This window comes from Motacilla alba, chromosome 1 (assembly GCF_015832195.1).
Source record: "Motacilla alba alba isolate MOTALB_02 chromosome 1, Motacilla_alba_V1.0_pri, whole genome shotgun sequence".
Classification (NCBI taxonomy): domain Eukaryota; kingdom Metazoa; phylum Chordata; class Aves; order Passeriformes; family Motacillidae; genus Motacilla; species Motacilla alba.
In genome coordinates this window covers 13,585,001-13,610,872 of record NC_052016.1, presented here as the reverse complement: position 1 = coordinate 13,610,872, position 25,872 = coordinate 13,585,001, and the positions used below count along the sequence as shown (strand labels likewise).

The window sequence follows — 25,872 nt, the reverse complement described above, 5'->3', positions numbered from 1 at the left end:
TTTACCAGATGCTGGTTGAGCGATACTGCATCATTTCATGCAGCACATCACAAAACCTCTTTCTTCCCTGCTGTGTTAAATTGTTACTTTCCCTGAGGGAGAAACATGGCTCTTCACAAATCTGGCCTGAGAGGAAAGTGAGGGAAGAGTGTGGGAATAGCAGACAACATCAAGGATTCCCATTTCCCTATTTTCTGCTTCTTGTGAGCAGTCTTGCTTTTAACCACTGCCACTCATTTTCTGAAGTGCTCTTTCAGTGGCCACATCCTGTGCTCTCTCTGGTTTGGTGACAGCACTCCTAAATACTGAGAGCACTGTCAGAAAAATCAGTCTTGGGTTCCTCTTGGGCTGAAAGAACCAATTTACTGCTCTCCTTCAACAGGCATAGAATAATTATAGGAAGTCCCTATGCCACATCACATGACTATCACATGCAAAACCCATATATCCTACTAATGTGCACTGCTTAGGCATCTCTGTTTCTCACACACAGAAAGATGAAACTGAACACCCCCAACCAGGAAAAAAATTACTTATTATTTTGATAGCTATTTTTTTTCATTTCCCAATTGAACATGAGGGGTAGTTTTTAAGGAAAATTCACATTTCTCACCAAGAAGCCAAACAGAACTGCAAGATTCACAACAAAACCAATGAATTTATAGGTACTTCAGCTTGTTTCAATCAAGTTCAAATATTTCTTCCTTTTCCACCATTTCAAGGAAAGCAATAAACATCAGCAAGCAAATACAATCCTGTCTGACATCACTTACTGGTCAGTTTTTATCCCCAGATTTCTGCATGAGCTCATACAGGGGTTTTTCCACAGTGCAAGCTCATTTTAACAACATCCGTCAATCACTAAATCAGCAAGATGAAAGACAATAACCCACAAATAAAACATTTCTGTACAGGTGGCAATTTTGGGGATAGTTTTCTCTTAGGTGTCCTGTGGACATCATCTTTTAATTCACTTAGCTTAAATAAGAAGCTCCAGCATGCAAAGGGCCCAGTAAAAATGCAGTGCCTGGATTTATATGGAGCAGGGCATCACACTATGTATGAGCACCAAGAGAGAATTCAAATTAAATTAAATGCCAAGCTAAGTGGGGAAAGCCCTGTGTTAGGCCACAGGCAGGACTTCAGTCCTCAGGGAGCTCCCTAGCCTCCTCCCCACTCCTTGTAGCTTTAAAAATGAGCTTGTGGCCACCTGGAAAGGCAGCAGGGCTCCCTGTGTGGCTGGGGGGAGAAGGTAGGACACCACTTCCTTGGCTTTGTGCTGCAGGTGACTCATGCACACACCTGTTTCCTCTGCAGCCTCTCACCTCTCTGGGCAGGGGGGGCTGGCAGACAGACAGACAGTGTTTTACCAGGAAACCCAGGTGTTCAGAAAAACAATTCAGAAGATTTGAATTGACCAAATCCTTCACCCTTCCAGAAAGCAAAACTGGGTACAAAGTTTTTCCAAGCTCTCCTCTGATAAATCCTCAGGACACCACATTCCTGATGCATGCCTGTGAGAGGATTTGCCTTTATGCAGCCACACAGAAGTGCAGCATGAAGGAGCAGGGCTGCCTGCTTCTCTCACAGGGCTCATGGCACACTTGGGAAAGGAAAGCCCCTTAAAAGACATTTTCCCTTCCCCACATCACTGCTGGGCTTGTGAGCTCTTACACACATAGATATTTGGTCTTCTAGTGTAAAATGCAGCCTTCTAATCTGCTTAGACCAGCAGTGTCCTCCTGCCCCTTCCCCCTTAGCCCGCATTTGCTGTGATTTACTTTACAGAAGGCTTCAGAATCCAGCCAACACGCATCAGAAAATTGGTGGGAAGAATCATGATTCATGAATTTTTTCAATTCATCAAGTTCTTAATTTTACCCAGGAGGTCATGCCTTGAGATTCTTTCAGACCATCACAAAAGAGAACAAGCTGGCTGGGAGCAATAAGGACCATCTGAGAATCGTCCCATAACTCAGGCTGTTTACTTTTCAGTTTCACTCACCATCATCCAAGCACATGTCTCTTTTCCCTCAAATCCTTTCAGCTGTTTCTTCCTCTGGAGCTGACTTAGGGAAAGCTCTGGAAATCTTTGCCTTCAGAGCAGATTCACATCTTGATTTCTCTTCCCTCTGTGGACAAAGAACAGAGCAGGCTGAGGTCCTTCTACCCCATAGCTTGCTTTAGGAAGAGACATGTGTCTCTGATTCTTTCCACCTCTGCCGACTTTTCCTAAAGCCTCAAGATTTAGAGCTGGCATCTTGCAGCAGCACAATTCCAGGATGGGAGAGCACATCCCAGGAACTTGGTGCCAGCACTGGCACCACATGGCTGCATGTCACAGCTTTCTGGGGTGAGAAGTCCCCCAGCAGCAGGCTAGGAACTACTGTCATTCCAGAAGTTTCTGAGAAACCATGTTGGGTCCTGGAAGAAAAAAAACCCAGGAGTTTCCACAATCTACAGCACTTTCCAGTCTATGACATTTGTACAGGGGGGGACCTTACCCCCACAGTTGGCCCCAAGCTGTAACTATATCAAGTCACTCACATGACCAAGACTTTGCAGGATCTCGGCCTCAGGGGCTACCAAGAGTCCAGCAGGCCTGAGAGACTGACAAAAAGGCTCTCACAGCTCACACTCAGGATCAAAACACCACTTACTAGAACAAAGCACAGATTAAGTGATACCAGCCCAGATGAGACAGACCCCAAATAAGTGCAAATAAAATATTTTTCTGCTGCCAGAACACCATCATGGGATTTGCACGTGGCATCTCTTCCTGCAGAGGCTATGGAGAAGTGTATCCACTATCTCCCTTGGAAGTCCCCCAGGAAAGCTGGCCTGGCTGGCAGTGTAGGGTGCCTAACTTCCAGACTATTAAATTACACTGCAATCAATGCAACTCAAGAATGTATTTAATTTTAAGTTAATACCTACAGACTGTGATGAACTAGGATGCTGCATTGCTCAGTGCACATCTTTGGCTGATTTTTTCACCAAGGCAGTACCTCAGAGAGACAGAAATCACAGAAGCCTTCTAATAGCTGCAAGGATACCTTAAATAAAGGGAAGACTGTTGCATTTAGATTAAAATTACCACGTTTTGAAGACCTAGTTTTTTAGGGCCTTACAGAGATAATGCACTCAATGTGACTCTTTTACAAACACCTAACCTGGATAAATTAGAAGGAACACATAAACCAAGATCTTCTATCACTTGCCAATACAAGATGCATTATTGCCCCAGGCCTCAGAGAAAACTGCAGCTTTACATTCCCGCTTTTAGTTAAGCTAATGAGGAGAAGAAGGAAGAGAATTTTTGAGGTGGGCTCTTCTTCCTTTCATCTGAAAGTGGTTACTGAGCTGTGCAAAGCCTGTGTGCATAGCTGTGCGCGCTCAGTACCGCAGCGCCTGAGCTCCCAGAGACTGCACTGCTGAAAGGAGAGGTGAGTTCTTCCCATATCCTCCCTGGAAGCTGGTTAAACACTCAGTTAGCAGAGGGTACTCTGAACAAGGCATGTGGCTTTGCACTGGGTAGAGCTTGCAAATGCTTCTCAGTCACCTGTTTTATTCTCTTCTTGTTTTGTTGCAAACCATGAGGCTCCTCAGGAAGGCTCAGGCTCACAGACACTTTGTGACTCTGATGGTTTGGCTTCCCGTTCTTCTCCCCAGCCACGTGCCAGCATGCATTCAGTGACTTCATGGTGTGGCTGCTTTGGGGGAGCTGGATGGGGAAGCAGACTGCAGCTGTTTCTGAAGGATATAAATATTTTTTGCACTCGAGGGGCTCCAGCAGTCCAGTAGGGTCAGGGACACCTGGGCTCTATTCCCGGCTCTCCTGCAGACCTGCTGCATTGTTTTGCTCCTTTCAGTGGCTCTAAATGAAGACCTTTTCCTGCCAAATTTATTTTCTTAGGTGTGAGGCTTCCACTTGAAAATTTGAGCCACAGTAAAGAATTTGGGGTGATGGGACTGGCCTGTGAATGCAAGTCCATTCATTTGATAACAAATCCCACAAAAGCCATTGCACTGGTGAACACCACAAATGGCTCACAGGCCAACCTTACTCACACCATTTACCAGTTAGCCATCTGCTCCCTTCAGATATTATTTTATGGCTTTCCTTTGTTTTCACTAAGGCCCAAACAGGAATGAAATTGTGGGTCCTGTAGCTAGCCCTTTTAAATAAATAGTTCTGCCATCACTCTAATAAGTTTGACAAGTTGGTCACAGGCCCTGGGCAGGAAGCTAATAAACTTCAAGTTGCTTTTCTATTGTTTTCCTAAAACAATTTGACTTCCTTTCTGATAGCCTCAAATTCCTTCAATAAAAATAGAGTAGCTGGGAGCCAGAGGAAGAGCTGAACCCGAGCCAAGCTGTGCTTACAATGCCGCCTGCGTAAGATCACATTTTATCCTGATCCACGAAGACCCTTTAAAAGAATAGCAGGCAGACAGCTGCCAGTGCATGTCAGGAACAGCTCAGGAGCGAGTCTCCCCCAGCATTGGTCCTCCAGGCTGGAGGGGATCTCCAGCCAGTGAGACAGGGTCAGAGCACAGGCTGAGCTCCTGGAGCTGGCGGGGGTTTGCTCAGCCTGCCCGCAGTGTCCTCCCTCAGACTCTTCAGGATCTCTTCTGGGAGCCCAACGCTGGCACAGAGGTGGGCTGTGCTAAAGCTCACCGACCCTTCAGTCAACTTTACCTGCTCCTCTCTCTACCTGTGCAGGCTCGGCAAAAAAAGAGGTAAAGGTCTGTTCTTTCTTTTCTTCTTTTGGAAACATATCTATGAATATATGTACACACACATATTTCTGTCAAGCAGCAATTCATCCAGCTGGAAGTTGCAGGACAAGATGAATGTCCGGTGGCTAGGTAGATGAGGACTCCTTGCTTTACAATGACTTGCTGGTCCTTTGGACAAATCCTTTATGCTCTCCACAGTCTGGTTCCTCCACGTGTAAAACAAGGAGGGTGTTTATAGGAGCTGCAATTTCATTATCATCTGCAAAGCACTTCTCAACTACTCAGAGATGCTGCAGAGTTGAGAAGTGGAGGCAGGAGAGGTGAGAGGGCCATACTTTGTTTCCAGTAACATAAAGCTGACAGCTGAGCATTTACTTTGGGATAGATGGCAATTTCTCCTCAGTGAGATGAAAACCTCTTCCAGTTTTTCTTGTTGAAAACTTTACTGGCAAATGAGTCTGACACAGAGTGATATTTCACAACTGGCTGTTTCTTGTTTTCTCACTCTGTGCTGGTATGGAACTCTGGGTTGGGAAGATGAAAACTTCCATCCATATGGAATAATTTGGGATTTTTACTAAATGAGGAACTGTAACTACAAAACTGTGCTTATTCAGGGGCCTTTGCTACTCCTCTTCCCTTGGGCCCAGCCTGTCCTTGGGAATTTGCCTCCTGCTGGAGAATGCCTTCAAACTGTCTCCAGAGGTCTAATGTATAACAGAGAACTTCCCTCACTGGCCTTCTCTTTCAGTCATATCTGTGCATGGGGATTTGAGATAAAATGTTTCATCAGGAAGGTACCATCCTTTGGTGCTCTGGAGAAGGTACTAAGGTGCTTTAGAGAGGTGCCTGTCCAGCATGGAACATTATGAAGAACCAGAATAAGTGCAGTGCTGTGGCCAGGCAGCAGAGATGAACTCAACCACTGTCGGGTGGTGGTTTTTTCTGAAATTTCCCAATGCAGTAAACCTGACATCCTCCTCAAGGACAGAAGTCCTTCAGACAATCTCTTTCAGTTTTCACATCTCAAGAGAGCATCTAGCTGCATTTAAAACAGCCTTCCAGCAAAACCAGGTGCTCTGAGAACACCTGTTTTATGTGAAGAAACTCTTTCATATGTGAGCTCTCATGTGTACTACTGCATGTCTGCAGACCTTCTCCATGCGTCGTCTTGGCTTGTTCTTTTTGTTTGTTTAAATCTCAGGCACAGAGTGAATCCCTCCATTAAATATCCATGGGATCAATGCTGAAAAACTCATCACACAAACTCTGCTCCAGATTTATCTGGCTTCTGTATGCAAGGGTGCAGATCTCATAAGGCACTAAGGCCAGTACAGGAAACAGAATGAAAAAGGGACCTCTTGGCTTATCAGGTTCAATCCCTTTGAATAACGGGCAAGTACAAACCAAATGGCCTTTTCTAAACTTACCAAACTCTGTCCTAAATCTCATTAGGTTTCCACCCTAACTTGTGCTGCTAAAATGCTGTTCCAGCACCTTCTTGCCTGCTCTGTTGCTTAGAAACCTTCTGATTTCCAACCTAAATTCATCCATGGCCAATTTATATCTGTTTATTCTTGTGCCACATTGTCCTTTAGCTTATGTAGCTCTGCTCTCTCCTGAGCACTTACTTTCCCAACCCCCAATCCCTAAAAGTATTTATAGGCAGCAAATCTCTCCTCTCTTAACCTTTGTTCTGCCAGACTAAGTAACTAAGCTCCCTTATAGTATTCACCCTGCAGGCACATCACACCGTGGTTTAATTACTTTGTGTAGCTGCACTAGCATGAAATTCAGTGCAAAATAATTAATGCTGAAAGCTCAAACCGGTAGCACATCTATTTCCAAATCAGCTCAAATATCTCTGTGCAGCCACTGCTGTGACTGATAAGTAAACACGTTGTTGGCTGAGACACCTTCCATCCCTCTGACCACCCCACTGCCTCCCTCTGCACCTGCTCCAGGCTGGATATCCTCCTTGCATGTGGGGAAGCAGCACTGCAGACACTATTTTGGAGAAGTCTCATCCTCTTGGATGACATTACTTCCACTCACTGCAACTGGAAATGCTGCTACATCCTCAAAATTTGTTTGCTTTTTTCACCCCCACGTAGCATCGCTAGTTCCTCCTCCTTTGAACCATGAACTTTCCCCATCTTTCTCCATCTCTTTCTCCTGGGAGATGGAGATTCCTGTTACTCTTCAAACAAGTTCCTAGTGTGCGACTTTGCACTCTTCCACTTAACCTCACCTTGATCACTCCAGTCGTTAAGAGCCTTCAGCTCTGACAGTGCTGGAATCTACCTCTGCCTTCATGATACCTCCCAGCTTGGTTTCGCCCGCAGATTTCATTAGTGTTTCTACGTTCCATGCCAAGGTAATTAACAAAAATATTAAAAAAAAGATCAGTCCTAAGAGCAATCTTTAAGCAGCCTCACAGATAATTTCCCTTCAACCTGTTAAGGAACTGGTGTATCAATTCTGTCAGTCTCTTACCCACTTGAGGATTTATTTAATAATCCCTGTCTTCTTCAGATGAATCTTCTACACTAATTTGCTTCTTCTGGGACACCATATCATACAGTTTACTGAACTCCAGGTAGATAAGGGCTGCTCTGTTTCTTTTTTTTTTTACCAAGGGGGTCGGGAATCCCAATCCAAGAAAGCTCTTAAGTTTTGATCAAAAGATAGTACATGTTGGTTTATTTTCCCTTTCTCTCCGAGTTTTATTTCTGCTTTCTTTCAAAATTCATTGCACAGCATCACAAACTGCTGTGATCTGCAAGCTGCACATGGCAAGCTGTCAGCTGTTCTCCTCACTCCCACTGTCTGGGGCAGCATTCTCTTCCACTTGCTCTCCTCACTTAAGTCAGACAAGTTTTGCATAACAGGCTCTTGGGGAGGGCAGTCAAAATTCTTCTTCCTTGCTAAAGATTGAGCAAACCAGCTATTTTTCTAGCTGATGGGCTGGAGAGCCTGCCAGGACTCCTCTGTTTTCCCTTGAAGAGGGTGCAGTAGAGAAGGGATGACACATTGAGGGGCTGGCTGAAGTATCCACACAACATCTCTACTCCTCTTTCTGTCTTTTGCCTCCCTGTCTGCCTTCTACCATTTCCTTTTCGTGCATCAAAATCCAAATAGTTACCACTAGGACCAAAACAGAAAGAGCTCTCAACAGGTACCTCCTGTGCATCATGCATGTGTTGGACAGAAGCCTTCTCCACTCCCTCATACATTCAGCAAAACCAGACTGTCTCTGCAGGGTTCAGGATTACCTCTGTATGCCACTCAGGAACAGCCCTTGGGCAGGAAACACAAAGGAGTGAGCAGGGAGAATCAGACCTGATCACCCTGAGTGTACAGCAAAGTGTCAGCCATGCAGGGAGGTGAGTGCATTTCAGACAGCTCTCTCACAGGACCTGTCTCTCTACAGCATGTGAAAAACACTTGACAAGCCTTATCCCTAGCCTATCCCAAAGCCATCTGTGAGCTGGACCTGTATTATTAACACCTTTTTTTTGGACACTTCTATGATGAATTCCTTGACAATCTCACTGGCATAAAATCAACATGAGTTTACATAATAATGCTTCATAGAGATTACTCTACAAAGATGAAAAGCTGGAATGATATTCTCCTTCCCATGAATTTCCATCACAGATACACAACTGCCACAGAGGAGAGGGAGAAACAACTCCAGAAACACTTCCATTTTCTTAAAAGCCACAGAAGGGCTTTCAATAAAGTCAGAAATGAAGCAGCAGGTGACTATACATGTCTCCATACCAGGAGGTTACTGAGCTGCTGTGGGAATTTACTGTGCACTCTTTGTCCTGCATCCTGCACTCACCATCAGTGATGATACAGCCCTCCTGGAAAAGAGCTGCACTCCTAACTTCAGAGTGAGAGTGTCCACACAGGACATGCTTCCAGAGATAGCCTCTGCACAGAACTGTCCGTTTGTAGACTGGCTTTCAATCTGGTGACTAAAGGAGGTAGTAAATTAGTGGGAGAAAAATTATTAGAAGAGTTGCCAGCATTGCATCTTAGTCCGTGGACTGCTTTTTTCATGATCTGCACTCACTGATGCATCAAGACCACCAGGCAATGCTCTGGGTGGGAGATACGTAGCCTGGGAAGGATTGCTGGAGGGATAACCACCAAAGCTTGTGTGCAGCAAGTTGGTTCTCAGGTCACAGATTTTCTTCTGTGCAAATCTCACTCTCCTGCCACTGATTCTTTGAGACCTTTATCAAAGCCAGAAGGCATCTCTGATTCTGCCTCCTTGCTGGGCCATTCCTGATGTGCAGGAATCAGAGGCTCAGCTTGACACACACATGAAATACAAGACCTTCAGACACTTGATACGTCAAAAACATTTTTAAGAGAGACCCAAATGCTCATGAGTCTGACTGTGTGTGCAGGGAGGTGGTGGTAGGGTTGTGTGACAAAAAACACCTCTCTTGACAGGCAGATAATTCTCTACTTATCAGTAAGGGGGCATGTAAAAAGTCTCCGGGAGGCATTTGGTGCCCTTTAGGACAAGGCTGCAGCTGTGCTGGGCCCCTGGTCCAAGACAGCAGAGCAAGTTCTGTGTGATTTGAAGAGGTGGAAGACCCTGCTCTACATGAACTCTGCTTTGCCAGATTAAACTTGAACAAGTCAGAAATATGTCCTTTGTCGGTTGAATTGTCTTTTGTCTTGTGTGGAAAAACCTTTCCAGGGTCTGGCTGGTGTAACTGTGGGGCAAGGCTGTCTCTTTTCATTTGGGGAAGGCTTAGAGTGTTATGTGTGGGAAGATGTGCAAAGGAGCAGCAGCAGCAGTGGCTGGAAGGGACTGTGCGAAGCCAGGAGCGAATGCATCCTGTCGGCATGAGGAGGGTGGCACGGGGAGAGGCTGAGAATGGAGAGGGAGGAATGAGAGCCATGGTCTTTAAAGGAATAACAAGAGGAAACCAGGTTTGAAAATAGAAAGATTAGTCTGGAGGGGGTGGGAGAGACAAGAAAAGTAGGTGAAGAAAGAAGAGGGGGGAAAGGCGGAGAGGCAGTGGGGAAGACAGAAAGTGACACAGAAAGGGGGTGGAGAGAAAGAGAGGAAGAGAGAGAGAGAGAGAACCTTATTAAAGGAATAAAACGAAGCAACTGAGGGGAACAAGGAGTTCAACTTCACTACAAAAAGGGAAAGTGCTAAAGTGAGGAAAGGAGACTGAAGACAAGACACTGGAAATCAGGTAAGCAACCAAGAGGGGGAAATAATAGAACTACAGAAGTGCTGATGGTAGATCAAGTTATTACAGTCAAGGGAAAAACAGCATGAGGGGAAAAAGGGATTGGAGAGGCAGGAAAAGAAGGGTGGCCAAAAAATAACTTAAGAAATTTACTTTTTCTTTCATTTTCTCTCCAAAACATTCCCACTAGTAACATGGTGGGCTTGGGACATTTTAAAAATTAAATTGTTTTACCACAGGCAGCTACAGAATTAAGTAACTTCCCTGTGACTAACATAGATACCAATAGATTTCAATGTATAGGAAAGCACGATAAGAGCCCCTAACATCCTCCCTCAGACAGTATAAAGTGCAAATTGCCATTTCTGTCAGATCCCATTTCAACATGCTGTCAAGCTGCTCGGGGGACAGTGGTGAGGGGAACTCTTACCTAGGAGAGGCTTTCAGGGTATAAACACTTTATCAAGTGTCTGCATTAACCGCCTATATTCTGAAGTCTGCAGGATGCTTTCAAAATATTGCAGCTTCTTTTCCTTGAGAGTACTGTGTCCTGGCTGGTCTGTGACATGGAGCCTGGGAATGTAGCTCCAGCGCAGAGAAGTGCTTTGCTGGTATCTCGCAGTCACACGTTCTGTGCGCGCCGCCAGGGAATGAATGCCTTTCTCCTCCATCCCCACACTGCCCGTGGCAGCCTCAGTAAGGAGCCACACAGACCTGAAGGGACAAATGTCCTCTCCCACACCAGAAGCTGCTGCTTCTTTTTATTTGCCTTCCTAACTTTCCCCACCCTTTTTGTACTTGGAATAGTTATGCAATTACATTTCCATGATTTAACACTGCTTTTTCAAAGAATAGACCACCTTGAGAATATGGTACCCCTGGAATATACCCACCTAGAAAGAGGCAATCTGACTGAATGTAAAGTTTGCTGACTAATTGCCACCTCAGATCTGTGGTGGCTCCTTTTATTTCCTGAAGGCTTCTTTGGCTGCCCATTTGTCATGTCTAAGGAGCTTTGAAGCATTCTGGTTTTAACAACTCAGGTAAACTGAGGCATAGCCCCTGTTCCTCAAGTACTGTAACAACCTTTAGAGGATAAGTGGCTTTCCTGGACAAACCTCAGCTAAAAAAGTCCTGTGCTGAATGAGCCTTAAGCATTGAAGTCTCCCTCCATGATAATAAACCTATCAAAATTCCTTGGTGAAGCAGTGTGGATGAAAGTTTTCCCCTACTGCTGCCTATGTGTTCCTCTCTTTGAAGAACTTCATGCATGTAACATGTGTGTGCATATGTGTGTGCAGCTAGGAGCAGCCTAAATAGTTATTCAGAAGCCTCACAGTATTCAGCATTTGTATCAGGAGCCAAAATATTCTGCATTTGCTGCTATTTTCAAAATCTACCCAGAAAAGAGCACACATTTCTAACTTTGTTCCCTTTTCCTTGGGAGCAGAGCAATACTTTAGGAGAATTCCTGAGGCTTCAGGGTTTAAAATACTCGTCAGGCTCTTGTCGCTTGGGAACTATGTTAAGTATTCCTGTTACTATAAGTATTTGGGGATGGTTGTTGGTTTGGGTTTGGTTGTTGTTTTTTTCCCCACTCAACAGTATATATTATCACAATATTTTTAGTATTATATGGGCATTAAAAAATTTAAGCTCTGACAGAAAATACAGAACTTCATACCTTAGCCTCTCTTCTCTGTTTGACCTTCTGACAGATTTCACACATTCTGCACACATTTGCCCAGTTTCTGACTTATCTTGCAGCACTGAAAATAGACAAGGAGGAATGAGTAATTCAGCACTACCCTATGCCATTAGGGAGCACAGTTTGGAGACTGCTCCAAGCTTTGGGTGCTGTTGTAAGAGGCACGAGGCTAGAGGCTTAAAATTAGAAATAATTCCCAGAAGACAACAGAAAGACTTTGATATTTGGGGGGAGATCAATTTTATTGCTATTGATAAGCAACAGAGAGATCTCTGTGAGCAATACTCAGCATGCTAGCTCTTCCCTGAAACAAAGAAATATTCATGCCATACAGCATGCAATGAGCAGAGAGATGCATGCTTTTAAGTCTCTCTAGTGTATCTTTGAAGAGGGGCCAGAGGGTTTTAATGTAAGAACCACGGGGTTTACACTTATATTTCTGCCTTTCTCCATTTTTTATGTCATTATGGACATGCTTTGAGAATGGCTGAGAATTTCCATATGAAACTGCTCTCCCTTAGAAGCAGAAAAGCTGACAGATGCCTTGGTCAGGGCACAGGGTGGCTTGGAAAGTGAAGCAGTCTGGCAAGTGATGCCTGCAGAGCTCCAGGGTCTTCTGCTGCACTCAGATGTCTGGTAAAGAAAGGGGGGAATAGTGGGATGGGAGAAAAACTGTCTCCAGTTTGTAATCAGATAAAGCTATCCAAGAGGACTGGGGTTAATTCTTGCTTCTCAGTACAATTTTCTCTGTCATAATGAGGCAAATCACTTAAGCCACATTCCCCCACAAATGCCCATTTCTTGTCTTTTGGGTATCTGACTTCTACATGTGGTGCAACTGGTGGAAGTGATAAACTCTCCCACTCTAGCACAAACCAGACAGAGCTCTGCTTTGAATACACATTATACACTGCTAAGTACACTGGGAAAAAAAGCACCAACAGATTAACCACATCACCAAAGAGTTTCCAAAATTAATGAACAGTTTTTATCTTAATCTCTCACTGCCTTAGTCCCTCAGCTGCCCAGCTGATCTAATACCATCTCCTCACCTCTGGGTGGTAATGAAAGTAAGTAGATTTATAATTGTGAAGCGATCAGATACTGTTGTGATGAAAGCCATAGGAAAACCCATGAGGAAACTAATAATTCTGCCTTTAGAGCAGGACTTGAATAATGTACAGTAAATGAGGCACAGGCCACCCACTGAACAATGAGGAGAAAACAAAACATTGAATAGCTGCTGTTCAAGAAAGCCCCTGCCAGGCTGGCACAGAACAAGGCAGGCATCCTGTGCAAAGAATGAGGTGACAATGTGAGGATGTGGTTAAGGACTCTAAGAGGCACAGGCACAAAGAGATTGAATTAAGATTACTGAGAACAGTAACCCCACATTTCCTAACTCCCTACTGCTGGGCTTTGCCAATTTAGTATTAGTTGGTTTCAAAGGGGGATGTATTTTTGTGCATATATATGGTGCATACACTGAGTACAAAAAATAATCCACTCACATAGCCAGACTGAGGCAAGGATGCAGCAATGAGGCTGGAGTGTGAAAAGAATCCTACAGATTTTTCGAAAGAAAGATGAAATGAGATTTGACAAGGTAGTAATAAGTGGGAAATAGATAGTTGCTGAAAATGTCCCCTTCCTAAGGCTGAAAGAATTAGCAATTTGGGTGCTGTATAGAGTTAGCTGGTCAAAACTACCCAGAAACTGAGGCAACGCTCTCTGGGGGAGCTTGACTGTAGGGAAACCATGGGGAACTGATAGGCAGGGAGATACTGGAGTGAGAGGACGAAAGAAAGGATGGGAAAAGTCTGAATGAGAGCTCTCTCCTTCTCTCATTACCTCTCTAGTCTGTTTTATTTCAACACTACAATGAGTTGCATCTCATGCAGTCTGTGAACAAGCCTAAAATCACATGGGCAGATTTAATTCTTGCTATATTGTGCCCAGTGTGAGGCCTGCCATCTCTGCACATCTCCTTACACCAGCCTTCCCCACAGACTGAGCAGTGCTTGAGATCAGCTTCTGTCGGCAGAGCTCAGGGACAGCTTTTACTACAGCAGCCCCAAATTTCTGAGCTTGTTTTTGTTTTCCAGAGCTCCCTATGACCTCTTTGCCTATCTCCTCACCTCTATTTTGCCCAATTTAGTATTATCTGCAAATTCAGAATCCCAAGAGAATTAGAAGATGGTCCCTGCTTTTTAAATGTGAGCCTGGACACCACTGTCATGTAACTATTTGATGCCAGTTTTTCAAAGATAGTGGGATAAATTCATCTCTCAGCTTGACTCATCGGAGTTCAAGGTCTCTTCTGTTCTTGGTCTCCTGAGATTACACCAGGCAGAGCTTGGCCTTAATATTTGGATATATGAAAGCACAGGGGGAGGAATAGCGTTAGATGTTCTGGACAGACAACTAATAAAAATTCAACTAACTGGGAGTCTGCAGCTTCCACCATCACTTCAGATGAAAATATTCTACATATTATTATCATCTCTGTGTGTAACACATCCCTGATGTACACACTTGAAGGTGCTGAGTGATTCCCCTCTGTCTGTGTCCCTGTGTGTGTCAGGGTTGTGTGCCTGTGTGTGCAGGAGGTGACGGGTCATTCAGCTCCCTTATCTTCTCACCCACTCTCTTTTTTGTGAACTCTGAGATTTTCCGCATTTGGAGAGGAGGGGGAAAGCACACCTCGTCAAGGAATAACAAGCTGTCTGCAACTACAAGTAGGGCCAGTGGTCTGGATACCAGTATGACCCTTCCAGAATTTACAGTGAACTTGGGAGGAGCAGAAAGATAAGAAACATTGGATATCTGTCTTCTAGGACAAGAGCTGTTAACACAGAGCTCTTTTTCTCCCATGAGATTTCAGCTCTAGAGTCAAAGTCACTCTGATACTGGCTCAACACAGGACTTTGAACTCAAAGAACTAGAATGGAACCTATACAAACATGTCAATTATTTTTCTTTAAAAGCATAAGTACAAAGCTATTTATTTCAGGTTCATGTGCAGATCAGAGTTACAAATTTGGCTAAAGTACTGGCCTGGTTCAGGCAGAAACTTATCATAAGCATATGTGTACATATGTGAAGCCAGAGAGATGGTGTTTGGACAAAAATGCCTAATAGGTTGTTCCTTGTCCATTGTATATCCATAGGAAGGAGCCAGTGCCAGTAAACTCTGAACAAAAAGATACCTGCTGAGGTGGGCTTTAGCATCACAAATCCTCTGTAATCCAAAGCACTGCACCCACTCTGCACAGTGCACTTCTAACTCTATTCATCGTTTTATGCTCTAAGCCTTGTGTCCCTACAATGCAAAACAAAACAAAACAAAACAAACACCTCTGGTTCTGCCAGGTGTACCCACCATAGAAGGGCAGCAGGACAGGGTTTTCTTTCAGGTAACCAAGTCAGTGTTGTCTGAGGGCCCAGGAGAGAAGGGCTGTGGTCTGTAGAAGCAGATGTGCTGTAGAAGCAGCATTGTATTGCTGTCATGAGGTTTAAAAGGCAGCGCTGCATAGAAAAAGGACACAGTCTTGCAAGTCACAACCTCTGACTCTGTTCCCAAACTCTCTCTAACACAGTGACTTCAAACAAGCAGTTTGTCCCTTCTGTACCCCAGTGATCACCATCTGCAAAACAGAGGTGACAACATCTGCACTGCATGTGATGATGACGCTACTAACAAAGGGCTGGAGATCCTAAAGTAAAGCAGCATTAACCAACCTCCAGTGCAGAGCTTGAAGTGTCCTTCCCAAGTGCCTACAGCGGTGAGTGCACAGTTTGGCACTGTGGGCTCCACTCCTGTCTGGGTTCAGCCTAACAAGTGTCAGCACAGGGCAAAGATCTCTGCCCACTCACCCACTATGATCTGCTGTGTCACGTGCTGACCTGGACCTGTATGAGATAACAGAGCTGGAGGGAAGAAAGCCACGAGCAATTCCTAGGCGCTGACCATGCCCCAGCCAGCATGGATGCCCCACTGCAATGTCACTGCTCACATGCCCAGTACCCAGAGGGGACAGCTGCCTCCCCATTCAGTAGCTTGGAGGGGATGTACTTCTTGCATGGCATCCACACACAGCCACGTGTCTGGAATGTGAGCTTCTTAAAACATCCTGGGTCCTCCACTTTGTTGTGAAATCTCATTAATTCCCAGAGATACATATTTGTACCTGATTGAGCAAATCACAAAGACTGGGCAAAAATGCAATGGCTTTGAATCCGATACTTTCCCCCTCCCTGGAAACTGTGCTAGCCTCACACAAAGGAGCCTTCCTTGGAGAGCCTCTCCACATGCCCCTGGGATCTGCCACAGGGAAAGAGGTGAGCCCAGCAGGGGAGAGCAGAAACAGTGTTATAATCAGACTCTCCACTTTATTTTAGAAACATCCCGCAGAGATGGCGACCTCCTGTCACCTTCCTTGTGGGAAAAGCTAGCTTGAAGTGTTGAGCTCAGCTATTTATATCACTGCTGATAGTCTCGCCTGTCTTCTGAAGAGGGGAAAACTTTCTTCTTAGCAACCCCCAGGGAAATAAACTCATATAAAGTTGATTGCACAGGAACAGCCCTCCTGGCTCTCTCGTGTGGATTTGCTAGCTGTTCATCAGAGCCCTGGCTAGCTCCAACCAGAATGAGCGAGCAGCGGTGATGTGAAATGCTCGCCTGTCCTTCAGAGCACGTGGCATGGCCAAGAGGATGGGCAAAACTGCTCAAAGGGCAACAGACACTTCCCCTCCCGCAGATAAAGGTAGTGCAAAAAAGGAATGGCAGAGAGCAGCCCGTGGCTGGCAAGCCAGCCTGGCGTACTAGCAGGTGCCATCCCTGCTGGGGTATTTTTATCACGGAATTTGGCAGTCACAAGGCAGCCCGGAGCTGAGCAGACTCCATGCTTGGCCTGTGGGGTGATGCTGAGTTTTCCTTAGCTTCAGTGGTGCTCCAGGTGATGATTGAGCTGGGCTGGCCACGGCGCTGGGTTTGTGCCAAGCTGCACTGCTCTGTGTCACACACGCTTCTGCCAGTGAGTGCCAGGATCCCGTGACAGCGCCCAGCTCCCATGTGGATCCAGCAGAAAGCTGCCAGGAAAAAGTATGGAAGGGCAGTGGCACAGCCCACAACTGCTCATGAATATGCATGACCCTGCTGCCAAGACTGTCTTCTACCAGGTGCTGAGACCCCACAAAAATACCCAGAGGTGTTTTTTGCCCAGCCACATCAGAGTGAGACGAGTTTGTCCAACTGAGTCCAAACTAGGAATATAAAAGGCTGCAGATGCTCAGTTGCTGAGAGGTCAAAGCATGTGAGGGCAACAGTAGTCTGGGACTGAGGAAAAAGAGCTATATGGAAAATTCCCAAGAATAGTAAAGCTATGAGGAGAAAGGCTAGGTCAGGAGCAGCTCTGCATAGCCAGGAAAAGCTGTCAGGAGGTGACAATCCTTCTTTTCTTGCTGGCAGCAGAGAACTAGATGCTCTCAAAGACCCTTGGTCTGGCGCTGCAAAAATAGCTCGCTACTAAGTATCAAATGTCTAAGCCAAAAATGCTGCTCTAGGAGGGAAATTCCTTCTCTTGGTTTCCAAAATCTGTTCCCCTGTGGCCACCTACGCCCTTGCAGCAGCCACCTCAGCTCTCTACGGGGCTGTAGCAGGATGATCAGGAGGCACCTCCGGGCAGTCCCTTCTTTAGACAGTCTGTGCAGGGGAGGGTGGAGGAAATGTCCCTGTTATCTAGCCTAAGCCTCATGACTACCAGCCTCAGATCCTTCTGATTTACAGCCTCTTGAAATACTCTGTGCATGTGTGAGACAGGTAAATTGCTGTTCTTCTTGCATCCTTTAACATTTTTTATTTCTGGATTCCTCTTGTGCTTATGTTTGCTTTACTTTGTGTCCTGCACATCCTGATTTTTACAATTTGTGAGTGTCTAGGCTTAGTAGCCATCCCTGGGGAAAGCAAGCTGTTGTAAAGCCCCAAACAACCTTCACACAGTAGAATGGATGGGAAGAGGGGCTTAGTTTGTGATTGTACTTCCCTGTGGCAGTAAGTAAAAACAGCCTTTTCACAGCCAAGGAGAACTGTGTTCATATTTACACTGCCAAGCAAGGTGAAACAAGAAAAGGCATGTGTAAACAACATAAACTCACCTGGAAAAATGCTGCCTTGTAAGGAATATTCCACACATACAGCTGTGCTACAGCACAGTGATGTTGGACACTCGTAACACTGAGCTGTAGGCAGCTGGTTGCCTTCTCTGCACTCTGAGGGAAAAAAGCAAACATGCTGATCTCAGTGCCACAGTCTGTAAATATTTCCCATCACTGATTTATCTGCCTGGTGCCTAATATTAATCCCCTGGTGCTCCTGGAATGAAGCCGTATGCTAATTTCTCCAGAATGCAGTAACTGCACCGAAGCCATTTCAGAAGGTAAGACAGACCCTCACATTCACCAGTTTCCACCAGTGCACACGAGAGGAGTCAGAAAGACCAGCTGATTTTCTGTGTTACTGCTCCTCCAGCTCTGGGCTGGCAGCAGACCAAAGCTTCTGCATATGCCAAGCAGCCACCAGGATCTTCATCAGCATGATTGCAGCATGCCTGCTAGGACAGGAAAGAACCAAATCCCATCCTTTGCTTCCTGCATGTTCTTTCTCCCTGCTCACATGGCTTCTGACAGGTGGTGGGGTAGCAAGTGGCCACTGCCCTGTCTCCTTTCCTGAGCAATCCTCACCTTCCCCAGGGCAGCCCTCAGCAACACCAGGAATTTGAAGATTCAACTTTTGATCTTTGTCCCATCCATCTTTGCAGCTGGACACAGCACAGGAACAAACGATGGGATGAATTATGGTGTGTGCTGCTACATTAAATTATATCACTCACATAACTAGAGGAGGGGATATTTTTCCCTCAACAAATGTATCTGTTCTCCAGCTTTTGCTCACAGGAAATCTACACAATATTGATACAGTAAATTTTCAGCTTTTAACAGTGTCTGCTCTCCACAAATGTTCTTTGCACTATAAAAATAATTGGCTCCTAAAGATAGGACAAGGAACAATAAAGGAGAGTTAACAATTTGGTCCCTGTGGCTTTGGGATTTCCCTTGACTAGTGCCTTTAATATTTCATTATGATGATTATTTTTACATTAACTTATTAAAATGCTATTTTCCAAAAGAATGACTGTGGGAGGACATTAGCTCCAAGGTAATAGTGCACACTTTATAGCACCCAGCCCTTAACTCTCACCAGGGAGAGCTTTGCAGTGCCCTGGCAAGGTAAGTATGGTGAGCATAACTGGATCAAATGATTGCTCAAGCACTCCCACAGCACCCCACAAAAGATGGATTAAACCCACGGCTCTCTTTTTATCCATCAGGTTAAGCGACTTGGCCAGAAACAGTCAGTCAGAGTCAGAAACAAAACTGAAACAGGCCCTCCATTTCCACTTTGCAATCTTACTCCCAGTCCAGCAAACCTTTCCTGTCATCAGACCACCTACCAACAGCACTTCCCCGGAGTGCTGGTCCTTGGGAGGCACTTCAAAGGAGGCTTTTTTCTTTGTCTGTTTCATTTGAACTGTGAAATTTTCCTCATAATTTAAGAAAAGCAGAAGGAGCAAGACCCACCATTTAGATTTTGCAGCAGTTCCCTCTCAGAGAGGCACGACAGGGTGGCAGCAGATTAGGTTTCCAGAACTGGCACAGCCCACCAAAGTCTTTACACTCCCCTAAACATTTGCAGCTTGTAAATGAAACACTTGCAGATGAAAACACTGCAAAATCAAAGCAAAACCTACAGACAGGGAGCAGGTGAGCAACAGAGAGGTTTTCTCTGTGCTTCAGTGGTGGCACTGAGCTCATAAAGGAAACCCAGAGCTGCACACACTTCACATTCCAGGTGTTGGTGCAGGTATTACACAAAGGCAATATCTGACAGTGCCACTGCTCAGGCCAGGCTGCTGTAGATTCCACTCTTATCTCCCAGGGAATCAGCCCACTAAGGATTTCCCAGAGTGCAGTCTACAGACAGATGAATGCTGCTTTAACTTCCCAATCCACAGAGGATGCAATATGCAGATCACAGTGAATCAAAAATAAATCTGGCTCACCCTCAAAGTTTTGGGAACTCATTTAGCAGGCTGTGGATGAGTTATGTAAAAAAAAAAAAGATCACTTTTTGTTTCAGTTGCTGAATTTAAAAAGAAAAAGAAATCCCAAACACAACACAAGGTTTCCAGCAGATGTGAAACACAGTTTTCAGCAAACCAGACCTCATTCATTTCAAGGCAAATGAAAACATTTCCTCTGACACAAAAAAAAAAAAATCCATTTCACTCCATCCATTACCAGCTGGGCATTTCCTAACCCTCCTTAGAATCATTCTGTTTTCTCCCAACAGAGGCTTGTGCTCAGCTCTCAAGACTTCTCACACCTCCTGGTGAGCAGAAATGGGGGAGTGGAGTTTCCTGGGAGACTTCCTCGAGAAGGTCCACAAACACTCCACGGTGGTGGGGAAAGTCTGGCTGACTGTGCTCTTCATCTTCCGCATGCTGGTCCTGGGAACAGCCGCAGAGTCCTCCTGGGGAGACGAGCAGTCTGACTTCATGTGTGACACCCAGCAGCCTGGCTGCGAGAACGTCTGCTATGACAAGGCTTTCCCCATCTCCCATGTGCGCTTCTGGGTCCTGCAGATCATCTTCGTCTCCACCCCGTCCCTGGTGTACATGGGCCATGCCATGCACACGGTGCGCATGGAGGAGAAGAGGAAGATGAAGGAGGCAGAAATAGAGGCCCGAGAGAACAAAAACGGTGGTGACACATATTACCAGCAGAAGTGCTCCGTGGCAGAGAAGGAGACTAAGCTGTCTGGCTGGGATGAAGCAGGAGGCCAAATCATACTCAGGGGCAGCCTGCTGAACACCTACGTCTACAGCATTTTGATTCGAACTGCCATGGAAGTGGCCTTCATTGTGGGGCAATACATCCTGTACGGGATCTTCCTGGAGACCCTGTACATCTGCCAGCGGGCACCATGCCCCCACCCTGTCAACTGCTACGTGTCCCGCCCCACGGAGAAGAACGTGTTCATCGTCTTCATGCTGGCTGTGGCAGTGCTCTCCCTCTTCCTCAGCCTGGCCGAGCTGTACCACTTGGGCTGGAAGAAAGCCAAAGAGAGGTGCTCCCGGTCTTACAAAGCCAGCCCCAGCACAGCCCCCGGCAGGCTGGAGTCTGCCCCGCAGGCGGAGAGGGCACAGATGTACACCCCGCCCCCGGATTTTAACCAGTGCTTGTCAAGTCCCAACGGGAAGTTCATCAGCCCCTTCAGCAACAAGATGGCCTCCCAGCAGAACACTGCCAACTTTGCCACCGAGAGGGTGCACGGCCAGGAGGATGCTGCTGGGGAAGGGCCCTTCATTAAGTCCAGCTACGCGGAAAGTCCAGAGGTGGCCAGTGAATGTGCAGCACCTGCCTTCCCCGAGAACTACTTCAATGAGAAACGCCGGCTCAGCAAGGCCAGCCGCGCCAGCAGCAAGGCAAGGTCGGATGATTTGTCTGTGTGACCTGTCTCCAGCAGGGATGAGGAGAAGGACCTGTCCCAGTGCTCAGTTAAACTTCTGCAAAATGGACTCCAAACTCTCGCCCCTAACCTCCCTGTTTTAATATCCTCTCTCTATCCTGTCCAGACAGCACCTCTCACAGCTCAAGGCAGGGGCAGCCACAGGCACTGAAGAGAGACATCAGTCTTGGGATGTGAAGCCCTCAGCTGTATTTTCACCATGGGACCCACGGAGATTAGAGACTCCCCACCCTTAGCCTGGTAGAGCATGGGCCAGCAGACTCCTGCCCAGTGGGTATCCACTGTGACACTGTATTCAACAGACTGACTGGACCTCTACATTTTCTGTGGTCTCTATTCAACACTTGCAACATCAGCTTGGCAGTTACACTGAGCTGAAGCTTCTCTCACCTGCAGGGAGCAGAAACACACCAGTCAGCTTTCTGAAAGAGAGATTTTCTCATCTGCTTCATTTTGGCTCTTTCTAACCCTCCCTTTCTCTACCTGAGCCCAGATATTTTATACCAGTTTACCTACACAATAAATCCTACTTGAATTTTTTGACACTGTGCATATAACAACTCTTCCCCATATATAAGGACATCTGTGGTCCCCAGTGCACAGCTGCCTCATGTCTAACATTGGAATCCCTTCCTCATTCCTAAGTCAGCACAGCAGAAAGGCCCCAGGGAAATCACTTAGATGACCAGTTGATGAAGACTGGGTAATTTTCCCAAGATACTTATGTCATCAATCCTAAGCAAGACATCCATTACCAGAAATAGAGACTCTCCTGTGAGAACAGATATCTCACCAGTATCATGTAGAAACAAAGTGGTTTTCCCCTTTTTGAAACTCGTCTTTCGAGCAATCTGCATTCTGCTGAAAGGGTGCTGCCAGCTGCCCACTTGAGAGAAAAGCATCCTCTGTTTATCTGCAGAAGAGGTACGGCCTGTGTCTTCTCACCAACCTACCAAAACACTTCAGCATCCTCTGCAAGCAGAGAGTCCTGCTCCAGTCCTGCACATCATTCAGCTCCTGCCTGCTCTCTCAAGCTTGCCAGCCAGCACAGGTCAAGTTATTTGTCCCCACTGCAAGTCTCTGCTCTGCCCCCAGGCCATCCTCTCCACTCCATCCCTGGCACACACGGTGCTAGAAATCACCCATGGACCAGGTCTTTCCACACTGTAGCCTCTCAGAGCAGCCCCTGGGGCCCAAGGCTGCACTGTGAGTCTGGGGAGTGAGCTCTGCAGGCAGCTCCCACTCCAGATACATTTCCTCAGTGCAGAGCTGACATCCTTCTGTTAAAGATCTGCTAAACAGAGCCAAGCTGCTCCCTGTTGTTTACCCAGCACTGCCCTTTCAGACACAGGCCACAGCTTCCCAACACTGGACTGCACAAGCAAATGGCCTGGGACCAGCTGATGAGGGGACTGAGCCATTCCCTCTCTTAGGGCCACTGAAAGTGAATCCCTGCTCCTGATACATAGCTTTGGTACAGCTCCCTGTACATTTAAATACACATTCACACTCAGATGGGGGAAACCATGTTTTTGTTTGTAAGTTTTTATATATTTGTATTTTTTAATCCTGAAAAGACCGTGTGTGTTTTCCTTAACATGAGATTTTAGTCAGTCGTGTCTAGGTTTCTCCTAATAAAGTTCTAACTCCATCTCTCCTTGTGGATGTTTCTCCTCTCACATGGCTGAGAATGAGCTGCTGGCAGGGCTCAGGCTGCCCGCCAGTCTCTGCTGCTCAGAGATGATGAAAATTCCCATTGCCCAGAGTGGCAGAAATGAGGCGAGGGTTTGGCCAGGGGGATAAATAATAAACATCGGGAAATGATTGATTGACTGGCTAACAGGAACCCCCCAGCTCCCCTGCCTGCCTCTGCATTACCAAGGAAGGAGGAACTGGTCAGGGAGCAGAGCTTCCATCCTCTTGCAACTCTTGCAAAGGCTTGCTTCCTCCATCTCCTTGCATATCCAGCACATCTCTGTTCCCAGAGAGGACACCTGTGATGTGAAACCAACTCAGCATGAAGAGGGAAGCAAAACCTGTCCCCCATGCATCTGATTGCTTGTCCATGCAGTAACCAAGACCTGAAGTCTTTTTAAGAGACAAGGCCTTGAGAGAATCCACTGCTAACCATCTCTGCACAGATTCTTTGGGTACTCAGATCTCTCAAGATGTATTTGCCCAGCCCAAACAAATTCTTTTTTTTCCCCTCAGTTATGCCCTTCCTCTGAAATTTATCCTTTGCTTTCCAACTTTCACAGGCTCCCTCCTTCTGGCCTTGGATTCCCCTGTTCACTCAAAGGAAGTGCCCTTCTTCACTTTCTCCACACAATCTCCCATCCCATGGGACTCTGCAGGCTGAGAAGCTGGAGACCAGTAAAGCACTAGGTCCCAGCAAGGAGCCTGAGAGGAGACATAAAGAATGAATCCAGAATTCGCTTAGGACACTGGATCAAGGACCTTTAAATGCATTAGAAACTACAGGCACCCTTTAAGATTAAGGAGCTATGGTTTGGGGGTTTTCAGCTCAGGAGTGAGGATGCCACCTGAGCAGCCACAGCCCCACAGTGCAGCAAGAAGGCAGGATTGGTCCTGCAGACCCTGTTTTTTTAACTGGCATGTGTACAGCCCTGAGCATGCCTGTCCCTTAGGGTGCCACCTTGCTGCGAGAGACAGGCAATGGGGAAGTCAGGAGCACTCCCCGTGGAACACTTGGCTACAGAGTGACATTAATGTTTAGTAAAGCCACTCAAGCATGAACACAGACCTTGTTTAATAAAGTGTTTGTGGTTTAAAACAAGCAATAGCCCAAACTTTAAAGACTCTGAGCTACAGTCTCTGTTGGAGGGCAAGGTAGAGCTGAAAAAAAGAGGACAAGGATTTCCTCCATGCTGTCTCAGACCTCTGTAATCCAACCACGTTCACAGGTGGGATTTTGGTGATCTTTGAGACCAGGGGAGTACAACCATACCAGCTCTCTCTCATCCTAGAAATTGAATGTATCAACGCAGGTAATTTCCCTCTGCCATCCATTTCTTAATGCCTCCCTCCATGGTTCTGTCTTCTAGGTATAACAAGTGGGCGATATTTGATGGATGGATGTTTGCACTACCTGACAGACCATAAACTTGTGATTCTTGGAACCCGCTGTCAAGGCTGGCCAGGCTGTCACACCATGATAGGAGCACATTTACTACAGGCTGACCTGTCCTTTCAGACAGACTCAGAATATATTGCGTTGTATCAGATGGATGGATAGACAATCCTATAGTAGCAACTTAATCAACATTACATATTAAATTCAGTCCTTGGATAGGTACTCAATCTTTAAATGGCAGCATTACAAAGACAATGCTCTGAGAGAGAGAAAAGAGGAAACACAAGAGCTTTTCATTCTCTTCTTGCCCCTCTTTTCTCCAATTCTACCTGCTGGGACTGCTCAGACTCTCAGAACTGTGAATTCCCCAGCAACAGCTGGAACCAACATTTGACAGAAACGCCAACCCCAGTTATCTCCTTGGTCAGCACACCTCAAACCATTTCCTCCTCTAGCTGATGTCTGAAGGAGCCAGAAGTCAGTTCTGATCTACAGTCTTGTGCTGATCAGCTGCTGAGCCTGAGATAGGAAGACAGAGGAACGTGCTTCAACTAGCCTTTAAAGCAGAAATACTTAATCCTATAAAAGGAAAACCTATATTTAAAAATACATAGAATGCCAAAACTAATAAAGTATTGAACTGAGACAAGGTCATGCCTCTGAGTTCTTCTCCATGAACAGCACAGTGGGACAGCTGAGCAGGCTAAGAGAAAATGGATGGAGAAATTGAGGGAGAGGTTTAAAAGTAATGCCTGATCTAGAGGACATGGGTCAAGCAAGTTGTTTCCTCTTCCAGAATATGTGGGCAAGACAATACTCAAGCAAATTCAATGCTGATAAAGTTTCAGACTGTTAGAAGGGAATAGGTAAGGAGATGACAGACTGCACAATACCCCTCCAAACACTTTTCCATGAAACATCACTGAGGCCAAAGAATTAGGAAGACCCAAACCCCAAAGAACAAAAGCACTGTGTGTTCACAGGAATGAGACCATGGTTGACTGGATTGCAGATGGCCAAAGTACAAAGAAGGCAGAAACTCGGAACTCAAAAAGTCAGCGTAGCATAGCAGAGACCCTGACACACAGCAATGGCAGGTACTCCAGAGCAGCTTCCCTGCTGGCATTGCTGCCTCCTGGGAAGCCTGGGACTAACACAGACCAAGGGAACTGCTGTTCCCAGGGGAGCCACCTTGGGAGGCTCACAGCAACCATGCAGCATGGCCAGAAGGCTCTGAGTGGCCCTGAGGGAATCCAGCAGCTCCTCCCAGCAGGGGTGACAGGAGGGGATCCTGTACAGGGCTGATGGCAGGTTCTGCACACATTTGTGAATAAAGAACATTTCAGTGATTCAGGTTAGCAGGGCACCAGAGGTATGGATAGACTGAGAATGAGCATGGAGAGTGGCAGCTCTATAAGATACACTTTGTAGGGGGGGAAAACTGTGACTTTGAAGTGCAAAATTAATAGCTTTGCTTTTGCCTGAAGTGTTCGTTGCTTATATGGTCTAGA

At 46.1% G+C, this 25,872-nt stretch overlaps 2 protein-coding genes across 7 annotated transcripts in view; one reads left to right on the top strand and one right to left on the bottom strand.

Annotated features, from left to right (window-relative positions):
• Positions 1–15,031, bottom strand: part of GJA8 (gap junction protein alpha 8) — a 53,064-nt gene extending 38,033 nt beyond the window's left edge. For both annotated transcript variants that reach the window (XM_038144412.1, XM_038144426.1), the window contains exons 1-2: positions 10,401–15,031; positions 2,006–2,132 (exon numbers count right to left, since the gene is read on the bottom strand). The gene's annotated coding sequence lies outside the window, so the exon portion shown is untranslated. The remainder of the gene's footprint in view (positions 1–2,005; positions 2,133–10,400) is intronic.
• GJA5 (gap junction protein alpha 5) lies at positions 4,433–25,005 on the top strand. Of its 5 annotated transcripts, XR_005257802.1 has the most exons (4): positions 4,433–4,742; positions 20,089–22,805; positions 23,526–24,191; positions 24,333–25,005. XR_005257802.1 is itself a non-coding variant. In XM_038144482.1 (2 exons), exon 2 carries the CDS (start codon positions 20,138–20,140, stop codon positions 21,248–21,250), a length of 1,113 nt encoding a protein of 370 aa, XP_038000410.1. In that variant the 5' UTR covers positions 4,433–4,742; positions 20,089–20,137; the 3' UTR covers positions 21,251–22,918. The 5 variants fall into 5 exon arrangements, 3 of the variants coding, with proteins under 3 accessions (XP_038000410.1, XP_038000427.1, XP_038000420.1); XR_005257803.1 differs by lacking the exon at positions 23,526–24,191; XM_038144482.1 differs by lacking the exons at positions 23,526–24,191; positions 24,333–25,005 and having other exon boundaries at positions 20,089–22,918.
• Positions 25,006–25,872: the final 867 nt, after the last annotated feature.